The 13453-nt window shown below is 35.8% G+C and overlaps 1 protein-coding gene across 1 annotated transcript in view; it reads left to right on the plus strand.

Annotated features, from left to right (window-relative positions):
• The first annotated feature begins 2852 nt into the window (after positions 1-2852).
• Positions 2853-13453, plus strand: part of LOC132798478 (POU domain protein 2) — a 38020-nt gene continuing 27419 nt past the window's right edge. The window contains exons 1-2 of the mRNA XM_060810345.1: positions 2853-3176; positions 6750-7566. Of these exons, the coding sequence (XP_060666328.1) occupies positions 6999-7566 (568 nt within the window). The 5' untranslated portion in view covers positions 2853-3176; positions 6750-6998. The remainder of the gene's footprint in view (positions 3177-6749; positions 7567-13453) is intronic.

Consider the following 13453-nt stretch of genomic DNA (forward strand, 5'->3'; position numbering starts at 1 on the left):
TTTATAAAAAGATAAGTTTTGTATATACATAAATGAAGTATTATAGTAAACGATTATTAAGAGAAGTACTTTATAAATGAAGTATTATAGTATACTATAATTAAGAAACCAACTTTATAAAAGAAGTATTGTAGTAAAGGATATTTAAGAAAAGTTGTAAAAAACAATCTAGTTATTTTTAAAGTTTAAAATAATATTTTCATTTAAAAGTTGAACATAATATATGAAAGAGTCAACAACAAATGATTATGAAATTCGAAAAATCAATTCATTACACTTCATTTAAATGTTATACATACATATTCATGAAAGAGTAATGAACAAATTATTTAGGTAATTTAAAAAATAATAAGTCCTGTATGAAATTATATATGTATATATTTTAATAGTAGTTTTTCCTTACGCAAAGAATTTTTTACTCCAGGTTACAAAAATATAATATATGTAACTAGAATTAAGCTAAACCATATTCAAGAAATCGTAGCGAAAAGCGAACTAATAATATTAACATATTGTAAGTTTATTTTAAATATAGTTTTACCTTAAACGTAAATGCAGAATATAATATAAATACAATGACATAATGACATAGTACTTTAATACTCTCAATTCATAATGTATTTTCTTTGCAGTTTAGAATTCCGTGCCTTTTCATGCGTTTTCCATGCACACTCAATCAGCGCATCTCGAGCCCTTAATAAACTATTCGATACAGCAGCAACTAGAAATTTCAATCGATTGGTTGATTTAAGTCACAGCAAGCAGTATTTCGAATGGGAAAGCAAAACAATCTTAAACGTTGAAGTGCTTAAGAGCCAAAAGATACACGAAACAGTTACATTTTTGGCAACGAAACTAAAAATAAAGCGCAACACACACACAAACAAACACTCAAAGAAACAAACACGCAAAACAGGCAATGACAAACCCAAAAAAAAAATAAGAAAAACTATACAACAACAGTCAGCGAAGACGACGAAGAAGAAGAAAAGCAGATGGCTCGACGATTTTTGCTAATCAATGAAATTAAAGCACGAAAAAAGAAATTACACCAAAAACAAGAAAAAAAAAACAACATACATATAAAATAAAAGCAAGGCAAAGCGAGAGCTTTAAGAGCGCGCACACAGAATCGAATAGACGACGACGACGAGGAGGGGAGGGAAAGAAATGCTAAAGTGAAATAGTTGAGTTCACGAGACGACGCCGTCGCTGAGAAGGCAACTTTAATGAACGGAAATTAGCAAAAGCAAAAGCAAAAGGTAAAGGCAAAACGGCAACGGCCGTGGCGAAAAAAAGAGATGCTGCGCAAAGACACGGCGAATTGAGCCCTCAAGCTTGTGTGCGGCGAATTTGACGAGTTGAGTGAGCGAGAGAGCGCCACGCACATGCGCACGCTGAGCGACAAGCGCCAATGCTATTGGCTGCCTTCAGCTCGGTGTGCGAGTGTGTGTGAGTGTGGAGAGCGTCGACATTTCCCCAGCTGTGGCTCAATCACACATAAACAAACCATTTTGAATAAAATCAACAGCAGCCAAGAGCAACAACAACACAGCTGCATTTACTACTCTTGAGGGTGTGCGTGTGTATTGGTGTGTGGAACGCAAGTGCAAAGCTGTGCAAGTCTTTGGCTGCTCTGAGATGCTTCCAGCTGCATTTCTCAGTTGCAACGGAGCAGCAGCATTGCCGCAACGCGCATTTTTTTGTGGCTTCTCTTCCTCTGTGTATGAGTGTGTGTGTGTGCGTGTATTGTCAATGTGCGTGCATGACAACTGCAGCAATAACAACAACCAAAACAACAACAACGTCAACGAAATCTGCTGCTGCACTGTAATTATTTTAATTTATGCGTTTATCGCTTTTTACGCTTTGCCGCTGTCGCTGCCATTGGCTTCTGCTGTTGCTGTCACTGCTGCTGCTTCTTCTTCTTCTTCTCCTCCATTTTTTTTGTTGCCTTGTCCGTTGACATTCACATTTTGACAGGCAGCGAATAATTCTCGGTTCTGCATCGCCATCATCGCCAATTCGCCATGTCATTTCGAGTTTTGTTTTTGTCCCTTTGATTTCTTGCACACACACACACACATACTCCTATGCATATTTTGTATGTGCTGCACAGTGGTGCAGTATTTATAGTTATTTGGAATAGTTATTTTAAAATGTAATTTAATTGAAATTCAATTTTGAATTCAAATTTAAACACAATTTCATTTTAATTGCATTATTAGCCAGCATTTTATGTGGCTCCCATAAAACTACAAATCAAATTAATGGGGACCTGCTCGCATTTTCCCTTCTCAATACATACATAATTCGAAATCCGATAAGAACCACCCGCCCACCAACACTCACAAACTCACACACATACACAGGCCACCCACACAATACACGCTTTTGATTTTAAAACCTCGTGCCAAGAAACGTGCAAAAAAAAAAAAAGTAAAACGAAACGAGCAGAAACGAAACGAAATAACAACAACAAGAAAAACGAAGCCGCGCGGCCATAAAATGCGCCCAACTCCCAAAACGCCAGCGAGTCTCCAAGTCCAAGTCCAAGTTACCAACGTCGCTGCCTCTGTCGCCGTCGCAGTCGCCGTCGACGTCAACGCAGCGCCCTCCCCATAGAGCCACCTGCTGGCAGAGCACACAGAACACAGGCAAAGCTCACACACACACACACACACACATGCAGCTGCTGCGCTGCCCCAACATCATCTACTTTTTTTGCGCGCGCTTGACATTTTGTGGACGTCGTCGTCGGCTGACGTCGTTGCGAACTGTGTTGTTTTTTTTCGCCTTTTTTATTTTAACTTTGTTGTTTTTTTTGCTCATATCTTCTTGCGTTTTTTTAAGTCAGTCGTTTGTCGGAAGTCAATCAAAAAGCGTGTCTCGCTCACACAGCTCCCAGAGTTGCCAAAGTTGCAGTCGCGCAGGGCGTGAAAAGCAGCGACGACAGCAGCAACAACAACAACTACGACAGCAACAACAACAACAACTACGAGTACAGTGTTGTTGGTGTCTCGGTGACGGCGACAGCGACGTTGGCGACGCCATTGTTGCAATTAAATTTATCCCGAAAACAAACAATTAAATTAAATCCGAATCCGAATTCGAATTCGATTGTGGCGTCTCTGCAGAAGGTGCGGCTCAAAAAATAAAAAGATCTTAACACGCGTGTAAGTTATTTATGTGTGTGTGAGTGTGTGTTGTGTATGTGTGCTACGGAGCTTGTTATGTGGACACCTTCGCCTTTAACTCAAGCTCGATCGATAGATGACTCGATCGATTACGTTGTGTTGACATTTTCTCTACTTGTCTCAACCATTTTTCTTGTTAATCAGCTCAGGAACTGAATGTGTATGTGTGTGTGTATATGTGTGTGTGGGCGGGACAACAAGTGCTTTCCATTGACATTCGTTATCATTAAAAACTAGGATCAACAGTCTTAAAACTTATTCACTCATAAAAATCACTTTTAAATGTTGTTTAGAATCATTTGAAAACAATAAATAACTGGAAAAGAAATATAGAATCAATTGGTTTTTCTCAAGAACCAAATTATTATTTTCAAATAACTATAAACAACATTTCAAAATGCTTCTTATAATTCTTATTGAGCTATAAGAATCATTTTTATATATAAACAACATTTAAAAAGGGGTTTATAATTTATATTGAGAAATAAGAATCATTTTTAAATCTTGACTATAATCATCAAGAATGATCAAGAAAAAACTTCGTTCTAAAAAACATACAATGAATAACTCAAAAAGAAATATAGAATCAACAGCTTAAAATCCTTTTCAGTTATAAGAAACACTTTAAAATATTGTTTATAATCACTTGAACAAAAAAAAAACATAATTTAGTTCTTGAGAACATCCAACAAATAGCTGAACAATAAATATATGACCAACAGCTTAAATTCTTATGGTGTTTATAATCATTTGAATCATTTTAGTTCTAGAAATAATACAATGAATAACTGATCAAAAAATATATATATATCAAAGAAGTTGAAAGAAATTATAAAGATGTTAATATAGCTACTCAATTCCTAATAATTTGCATGTTACCCAACTCACTAATGAAAGCATATATTAATAAAGTTACAATTAGTACAATTAGTTATAAAAACTGGCAAGAAACATTAAAAAACAATAGCAATTTAATCGCTTCAATTGACGACAGCCGTGTGAAGCTAGTAAATCAAATCAAATACCTTTTATCTTTACTAACAGTTATTGAACATTCAATGAAAACTTAATGAAAAACAGTGCTAAGAAATTAACAACAGCGGCCTATATACCATGTATGTTTGTGTGTTTGTATGTTAACCGTTAACCATCATAACAATCGAGTGTGACAACAACAAATTGTGTTTAATTTTAAAACAAGATAAAAACGCCACAGTGCCAAAAATAACGATAGTTATCACACATATCGAAGAGAGAGGGTATCACGAAAATTTAACATAAACAGGGCCATAAGCACAAATGGCAAATAACCAATTTTATTGAACAATTATTAAAAATAGCTGCCACACGAGACGTGAACAAGTTGTTGAAGAGAAGAAAGCAAAGACAAAAAGAGAGAGAGAGAGAGCGGGCAGCGATTGCAACAAGTCGGGACGCCTTTGAAGTGCACGGCGGCGTCTCTGGAGTTTCACATACTCGGAAATTGCTTGCTGACATGCAAAGTACATAATGTAGTTTTACCCTCCCCACACCCCCCGATGAGCCCATTCTCTCTTTTCAATACCTGGCCCCAATTGCTCTGATTGATAACAATCAATGTTATGATGGACCCGGCACTTTGGCAAGCCGGCAATTTGCGCTGTCGATTGATTTGTTTACAAGTGCCATTATTGTTACGATCACCTTCCCCCTCCTCTCTCTCTTTCCTCTTCTCTCTACCTCGCTGAACAGGTGTATGTAAATGCCGCCCCCTCGCCTCATTTTATGGACAACATTTCCATATATTAACCACACACTTATGAGCGTTGCACTTTCCCTTATCTTATCAGTGTTTGCCTAAGAGGGGGAAGGGGAGGGGGAAGCACGGGCACGTTCATTTGATCGTCGACTACGCGAAGCTCTCTTCACACATACTCGTAGTAGAACAACATCGAGAGCATTGTAGTTTAATTTTTCCATTTTTCTTTGATTTCATCGCTTTTCTATATGTTTGTTACGTGCTGTGTTATCGCATATCGCAGCGGCTTCAATTTGTTTTCAATTTACAACAATTTCGTTTCAGCGTTGCTACAGTTTAAACTGTAAAGTGTCTGTAAATATCATTTGTCACTCGCTTTGTTTGCATAATAGACCAAGTTATTACTATATATTTTCATTCTGCTTTTACGATGTGCGCACTTGTTCAATTTATTGAACACTTTAATGGCTTTGTTGCACTTTTATGTGAAGCATTTCCGTAGAATTTCAATGAGATCATTTATAAAAAATTATACTAGTATATATATAGTATATTATAGAGTATACTAGTATTATACTAGTACTATACTACATAGTATTCTAATATACTAGTTATACTATTTAGTATTTAGTATATTAGTTAGTATATACTATTATGCATAGTGTCCTAATATACTAGGTATACTATATACTATTTAGTATATAGTACACAGTGTAGTATATAGTATAATAAAATACTAATATACCATTAATGTAAATATATTCACAAACAAAATTAATTATGGTATATCTCATAGTATATTATATAGTATACTAGTATATATATAGTATATTGTAGAGTATACTAGTATATACTATACTATATAGTATTCTAATATACTAGTTATACTATATAGTATTTAGTATATTAGTTAGTATATACTATACTATATAGTATTTAAAGTGTTTAGTATATAGTATATAGTGTAGTATATAGTATAATAATATACTAATATACCATTAATATAATTATATTCATAAACAAAATTAATTATGGTATATTTTATAGCATATATATAGTATATTATATAGTATACTAGTATATATAGTATATTGTAGAGTATACTAGTATATACTATACTACATAGTATTATAATATACTTGTTATACTATATAGTATTTAACGTATTTAGTACTATATACTAACAGTGTAGTATATAGTATAATTATATACTAATATAGCATTAATATTCATAAAATAGAAAGACTTTAAACTTTAATTGACCTTCTTGTGACAAGTACAACTTCTTATCAGCAAATAGTTCTATAATTTCTCTTAACAATTTTTGACTCATTGCCAATAATTTATGAGAATATTAATGGTTCCGATAAACCCGCAAACTCAACAAGCTTCCGCTGTAAATGACAACAACAATGTTGAATGAAAAAAGTTCATTCTTGTTCGAAAAGCCTTTGCGAATTAGTCAGAATTGGTCACGTGAAATTCGCGGATACCGATTCCAAGAGAGGGGCAATTACACAAGCTCTTGATAGAGGGGGAGGCAAAAGGCGGCCAGTGTTCAGACAGCAAATCAATTACTTCCGTTATCGTGGCACTAGAATCGCAGCCAAAGATGATAGAGTAGCCACACGAAGTGTGGACAGCCAAAGGGTTAAGGGGAGAAGAGGGAATCACTGCTAGAGGGGATGCAACTGTTTTTTAATAACAACATTTTAAAAAGCACTTAACAGCAAATTAAGCTTTCAGCAGCAACAACTGACAACAGCTACAGCAACAGCAAAAAGAAGACATTTTTAATTATCAACCATTTACAGGCAACAACCACAGCAACATCAACAGCCAGAGCAACAGCCACAGCAACAGCAACAGCAAAGGCAACTTTAGCCAGGGAAAAAATCGCCGCTGGTGCATGGGTCAATATCATAATCTGAGGCAGCAACAAGTCGTAGAAGACAGCAAGAGGCAGCAACTGGCGTCATAAATCAAAGCGACGCAATTTGCTGCTGACGAACTGCGCGAAACGGCAACAGCAGCAACAACAAGCAACAACAACAACACAAGCAATGCCATTATTGTTGGCAACACTTGGGCAGCAACAGATGCAGCCACAGCTTCAGCTACAGCAGCACCACAATTCCCATCGTCAACACTTGGAGCCGACAGCAATGTTGTTGCTTGACTCTGCAGCAAAGACAACGACAGCAGCAGCAGCAGCAGCAACAGCAACAACTCTGCCAGCAATGGCAGCAGCAACAACAACAACAACAACAGCAGCAACAACAATCTCAAGTCGAGCAGGTGTTAATGTTCAAATTACTAGCAAAGGCGTTGCTCGCACTGAGACTTCAGTCAATGATCAACTGCCAGCAGCCGCATCTGTTAATTATGCCGCTTACGTCGCCCATTTGAATGGCTTTAACCCCACCACCAGCCACAAGCCAAGCACAAAGCAACATCATCATAGTCCACCCCATACACCCACTGGCCACGTTAAGCACAACAACAACAACAACACACACAACAACACATTTGAAAGCATGCTGCGACAGCCACAAATTCAAGTCAAGCAAGAGTTCATGGAGCTGATGGAACACAGCAACAGTCACAGCCACAACAGCAGCAAACATTCGGGTAAGTGTAAAAATAAATAACTATTTAAATTATTGAAACTATTCGAATTGAAATTCCTTTACTTATAAAATGTCGTTAAATAATTTTAACTTCTGTATTGAGTGTAGTGAACTTAAAAGCTTTGTCAACAGATTTTCGGCAATGCTAAAATTATATTCTACTTTTTACTAAAATTTAAGATATACAAGAACACAGAAGGTAGAATTCTATAAAATATATAGTTTATCATACAACACTATTAAGCTACAGTCAAGTGTGTTCGACTGTGAGATACCTGTTAGCCCTTTTGAATATAACAAGATTCCACAAATATACCAAAAATATACCGCAAAAATACTATAATATACCAACGTCGCTAGCCATTTTAAATAGGACAAGTTGTCACAAATATACCAATATTATACCACAATAAAATACTAAGATATGCCACAAAGCTATATTTGGTATATTAATATACTATTACATTGAATAGAATAATTATCCACAAATATACCGAAAATATACCGCAAAAATACTAAAAATATACCGATGCCAAAGTCGCTAGCTGTTTTGAATAGAGCAAGATTCCACTAATATACTGAAAATATACCACAAAAATACTAAAATATACCAGGGCCAACGTAGCTAGTCATTTTGAATAGGACAAGTTGTCACAAATATACCACAATTATACCACAAAAATACTAAGATATGCAAAAAAGCTATATTTGGTATATTAACATACTATTACATTTTACAATAGAGTACAAAATATATCAGATTGTCAACCGAACTCTAAAACTAAAATAGCTCTATCGTCCCAGTTGTTGACCCTGATCAGGAATACATACTTGTATAAATATACCTTATAAAGTCGGAGATGCCTCTTCAGCCTGTTACATACATTTCATAGAGGCACAAAGTTAAAATATCCTTCTACCATAAGGGTAGCTGGTATTAAAATGCGCAACAACATTCCTATCAAAATTATTTAAAACTTTAAATAGCTTATTCCTAATTTCATTCAATTCACAACTTTTTTAAAATAATTATAAAATTTATTTTTATTTAAATTTTCATTTTGTAGACACTAAAAATATATTTTTGGCAAAATATAAAAAAAAAAACATATCACATTTAAATTTTATTACTTGGCTTAAAACCCGTCACAACATAACGTTTTGTGCAGACGCTTCGACACACTTTAAATTAAAGTTGTGGCCCCACAATAGGGCGTCAGCTTCTAATAGCCGCCCATGTTGCGTGGTGAAAATCAAATACATATGTACTTAAAAAACCCGTTAAGTGAAAAACGAGGTATTTACAATGTGTTAACAACAACATTGCCATTTTTCATGGCTCTAACCCCTTGACAGGCAGCAGCCAACAACAAGAACTCGAAAACTCTCGAGAGCTCTCTCGGTGTGGGCAAAACTGAAACTCAAACCCAAACCCAACTCGTGCCATACGCATGCTTATGAGATTTTCAATTTTTTATGCGTTTAAACAGATTTCATTTTTTATTGCCGACCCCTTAAAGACGAAGGCAAAAGGTCGACGTCGTCGACATCTTGATAGAGCCAAAAGATGTGACACACAAGGGAGACGTTCTACAAGCTGGCTAATATTGCTAAAGGACTCACGCAATCGAAGAGGCAGATAGAAAGACAGACACAAAGATAGAAAGGGGGACAGACAGACATTTGCACAATCGACGCCTGGCCACGAGTGCCAAACATTTATGAAGATTGAAAGGGTTGTCAAACACTTCATCCATCTTAACCGCGACCCAAAAAAACACACACAACGTACAGGATAAAGGGTTGCCCTTTGGCGAAAAAAAGGGTGCAAGAGAGAGTCCTGTTGCTGCTGCTGCTGCTGGGCTAGGAAACATCTTGTTTTCTTTCGATTATTGAAATTGCCGGCAATGGCATTGACGATGGCATTTTATGATCTCACTCGGGGGACAGTGGAAGAGTAAACTGTAAACACGTGACCTCAATTGTGTGTGTGTTAAAAACCAGAAATTGCTATGCACTATTTATAGATCGACCCCCTTCTGGCTGTTTGTTACGTTTATTTGAATAAGGCTCATTAGAGCAGACTCAGACTTCATTCATCTTCATATTCAAATCGTTGTCTATTTCCTTTTGAACTCGCACACGGAAATGCGCTGCTCACATGCAAAACAACAACAACTATAACGGCGATAATAACAACAAACTTTAAGTGAGGCAATTATCAAAAAAATATTTAATGTAAAACAAAACAAAAAAAAGAGATCAAAACGCTGCAACACGCGACCGGAAATTGTATCCAATTTAAGCAAATGTTAGATTTGGTTTTTTTTGTTATCGTTGTTGTTTGTAGTTTGTTTCTTTGTTAGCCAAGTGGCCGCTAAGTTGGCTCATAGGCCATTACACACACATCGCATCTCATAATAATTTGCCTTAAATGTGCACTCGCGTTACATGTACAAATGGCACAATATGACGTCCTCCTTCTCAATATGATCGAGCGAGTCTCCGCATTTAACCATTTAACCATGGGAAAGCAGCGCAAAGTGCAACCGCAGATACAGATACAGATACAATGCGCAGATACAGCTGCATTTATAGACAACTACAGATACTTTAACAGTGGCTTGGGAACTGGGGGGAAACAACAAAAACAAATACGAAAAAACTGAGCAACAGAGAAACAATTACCTAAAGGCGTAAATGGCTGTCGAAAGTGCAACAAGCGAACGAATTAAACCCGAGTGCGATACACAATATGATAACATAATTTTCTTAATTGTCAATTAAAGTATTACAACAACATCGACACTGGGGAAAACATGCACTTATTAACCTGGGAAGTATTTAAGTTTAATATTTGTTGCCCATTTAAATGGCAAAGTGATATTGAAAAGTAACTTTAATTAGAGCTTGAGAAGTTAAGTGCTAATGATTGCTTAGAAATTCGAATGGGAATCAATAACTGAAAATTAGAACAAAGAAAACGCATTCAAATTCAAAAAATAACTCACTTATTAATATTTAATAATAATTGATAGATTTATTACCCTCCATCTACATCTCATTATTTCTCATTTGCAAACTCTTTATGAGTTTGGCCGGAAACGTGAAGAAATAGAGAGGAAAATTTGAATGCAAGATGCACATCCTGAGTGCTGAGAACGCGGAAAGACAAAAGGAAACGGCGTTAAGCTCAACGTCAGTGAATGTCAGGGAAAACCAACAGCATTTCATTCACAAAAGATTCTGACTGACAGAGCGCAGACTTATCGCTGTAAATGTATCTCTGGCAATCAAGCTGAAAACTGAAAACCTCAAAGATAGACTCGCATCTCGAACTTGAGTCGAGGAGTTGTATCTCAACAGATCGCCGCATGAATGAAAATAATTATGATAATTGCAATGGCAACTGCTGCTGCTGTTGATGATGATGATGAGGTAGAGAGAGAGAGAGGGGGGCACAACTAATTGTAGGCTCAGTCTGAACCGCAGATCAGCTCGACGTTTAACTACAATGAAGATTATGGAAAGAAAACTCAATAAATCCATTGTTGCGCTTAATTATTGTCGAAATTCAAATCGAAAACGGCAGCTCAAAATACCTGTAACCTGCTAACCTTTGCCACTGCCACTGACAACCTGCTAACCCCTTGTTGTTGGTTTTCCTCGTCTTCTTCTTCTTTCGTTCTTCCCTACCTGCCAGTTGCATTCATCATTTATCTTCGTGCGGTGCGCAAAATTTGAATGCAACGCCGACATCCGTCAGTCAGAGGTTGCAACTGCAACTGGCAGTCTTCTATGATCTCTCTATATATTCACGTTGCATTCATTGTTGAATATAATAATATAAAAAATGAGTTTCGTGTGGAAATTAGATCCTATTTGGCGCAGCGTGTGATTAGCGCGTCCCTTTGATGATCTCTTCAGTGGGCTGCACAATCGCTGTTGTTGTTGTTGTTGTGGTTGCAGCTGCTGATGTGATGAGCTGCTGCACTGGCAGCTTTGATTTATATTCAATCAGAGATTGAGATTGTGTGTGGAAGACAAGACAGGTTCTTCTCTCTCTATATGTTTGCCAGCAATTAAATTCAAATCAAACATTTATTTAAATTTTATGCATCGGTTGGTGGCTAATTAAATTGCACTTGCATCAATTAATTAATCATGCCGTGGCTCAATCTTAATCGATGCTACCTATATATGAGAGAATCTAACAGATATCAATCTAAAGGTCACAATATGATTTGAATCAAGTTTTAGCTACACTTTTAATTGAATAAAGTGCACAAGTTAGAGTAGAGAATATGAGTGATATTTTAGAGTCTTTTCATAAGATATGTAACTTAAAAAAGTGTTATATTACATATGAGAATCTAAATTAAATCAACCTATAGGTTAAACTTTGATTCGAAAGATATTTTGAAGATAAGTTTTAGGAACAATTTTATTTGTATAATGTGTGAGTCTTCTCAGAAGATCTTTAAGTTAAAATAGTATTACAATACATATATGAGATTGTAATATTTATCAATATAAAGTTCAAACTCTGATTCGAGAGACATTTTGAAAACAAATTTTAGCTAAAATTTTGATTGAAATATACTACAAATTAGACTAGAGAATATAAATGATACTTTAGAGTCTTCTCAGAATCAATCTAAAAGCCAAACTCTGAATTGAGTCAAGTTTTAGCTATAATTTTAATTGCATAATGTGTAGAAAATAATAATGATATTTTAGAGGCTTCTTAGAAGATCTCTAAGTTAAAATAGTATTATAATACATATGAGAATTTAACAGATATAAATCTAAAGATCAAACTCTGATTAAAGAAACAATTTAAAGTCAAGTTTGAGCTACAATTTTATTCGAATAAAGTGCAAAAGTTATAGTAAAGAATACGAATGATATTTTAGAGGCTTCTTAGAACATCTCTAAGTTAAAATAGTATTATACTACATATGAGATTTTAATAGATATCAATCTAAAGGTCAAACTCTGATTTTTAAGTCAAGTTTTAGTTACAATTTTAATTGAATAAAGTGCATAAGTTAGTAAAGAGAATATGAAAGAGAGAGAGACTCTTTAGAGGCTCTTTGCAATATGTTTAAGATAGAATACCTTCTATTACCTTTTATTTCCGTTAACCTAATGATTCCTCGGCTCAAGACTAGTTGCATTTCTTAGTTGGAAACTGTCTCAGAAGTGTACAAAACACAACCGGAAAGGCGTTAATTATACAAGTACAAAAACGGAGCGAGACTCCGAGTAAGGGAGAAACATTAGCTCAAAAATATATCCAAATAGTAGATCATTAATCAATAAATGGCGTAGAAATGGTCACGTAAGCAGCTGACGCCGTGGCAACTTCACACCTCGAGAGCAGAGAGAGACCTTTTTCTCTGTCAATGAGGCATGCAACAACATACGCGACGAGTGCAACATATGCGATGAGACCATATAAAAGCCGCACTAATATCGTTTTAATCGCGTCAAATTAAGGGTTTCAATGCACACAAAATGCAACGGCTATCGAGCATAAGAGTAATAAGAACATTTCCCATCGTCTTGAGAGTCGAGTGCAAGAATGCAATATGTTAAGTAACAAGTTCTAGAAGTGGGAGGAGCACCGAGAGTCCAAGGAAAACCCCCAATGAGAATTTTGGTGGGAAGAAGTCAGGGAAGAAAATTAGATTTTTAATTAAAATAATTTCGTATGCAATTTAGATAATCGTTTGCAAAAATCCAAAAAGAGAAAGAGGCAGGGTACAAATATATATAGTATCTAAAACGAAGTTGCAAGTTGGAGCAAATGCAGAAGCCAAGACAAAGTGGAAGTGGAAGACCACAGAGATCCCAGCGATCCATATGCGATTTGTTTGCCGCAT

This window comes from Drosophila nasuta, chromosome 2L (assembly GCF_023558535.2).
Source record: "Drosophila nasuta strain 15112-1781.00 chromosome 2L, ASM2355853v1, whole genome shotgun sequence".
In the NCBI taxonomy this organism is placed as follows: domain Eukaryota; kingdom Metazoa; phylum Arthropoda; class Insecta; order Diptera; family Drosophilidae; genus Drosophila; species Drosophila nasuta.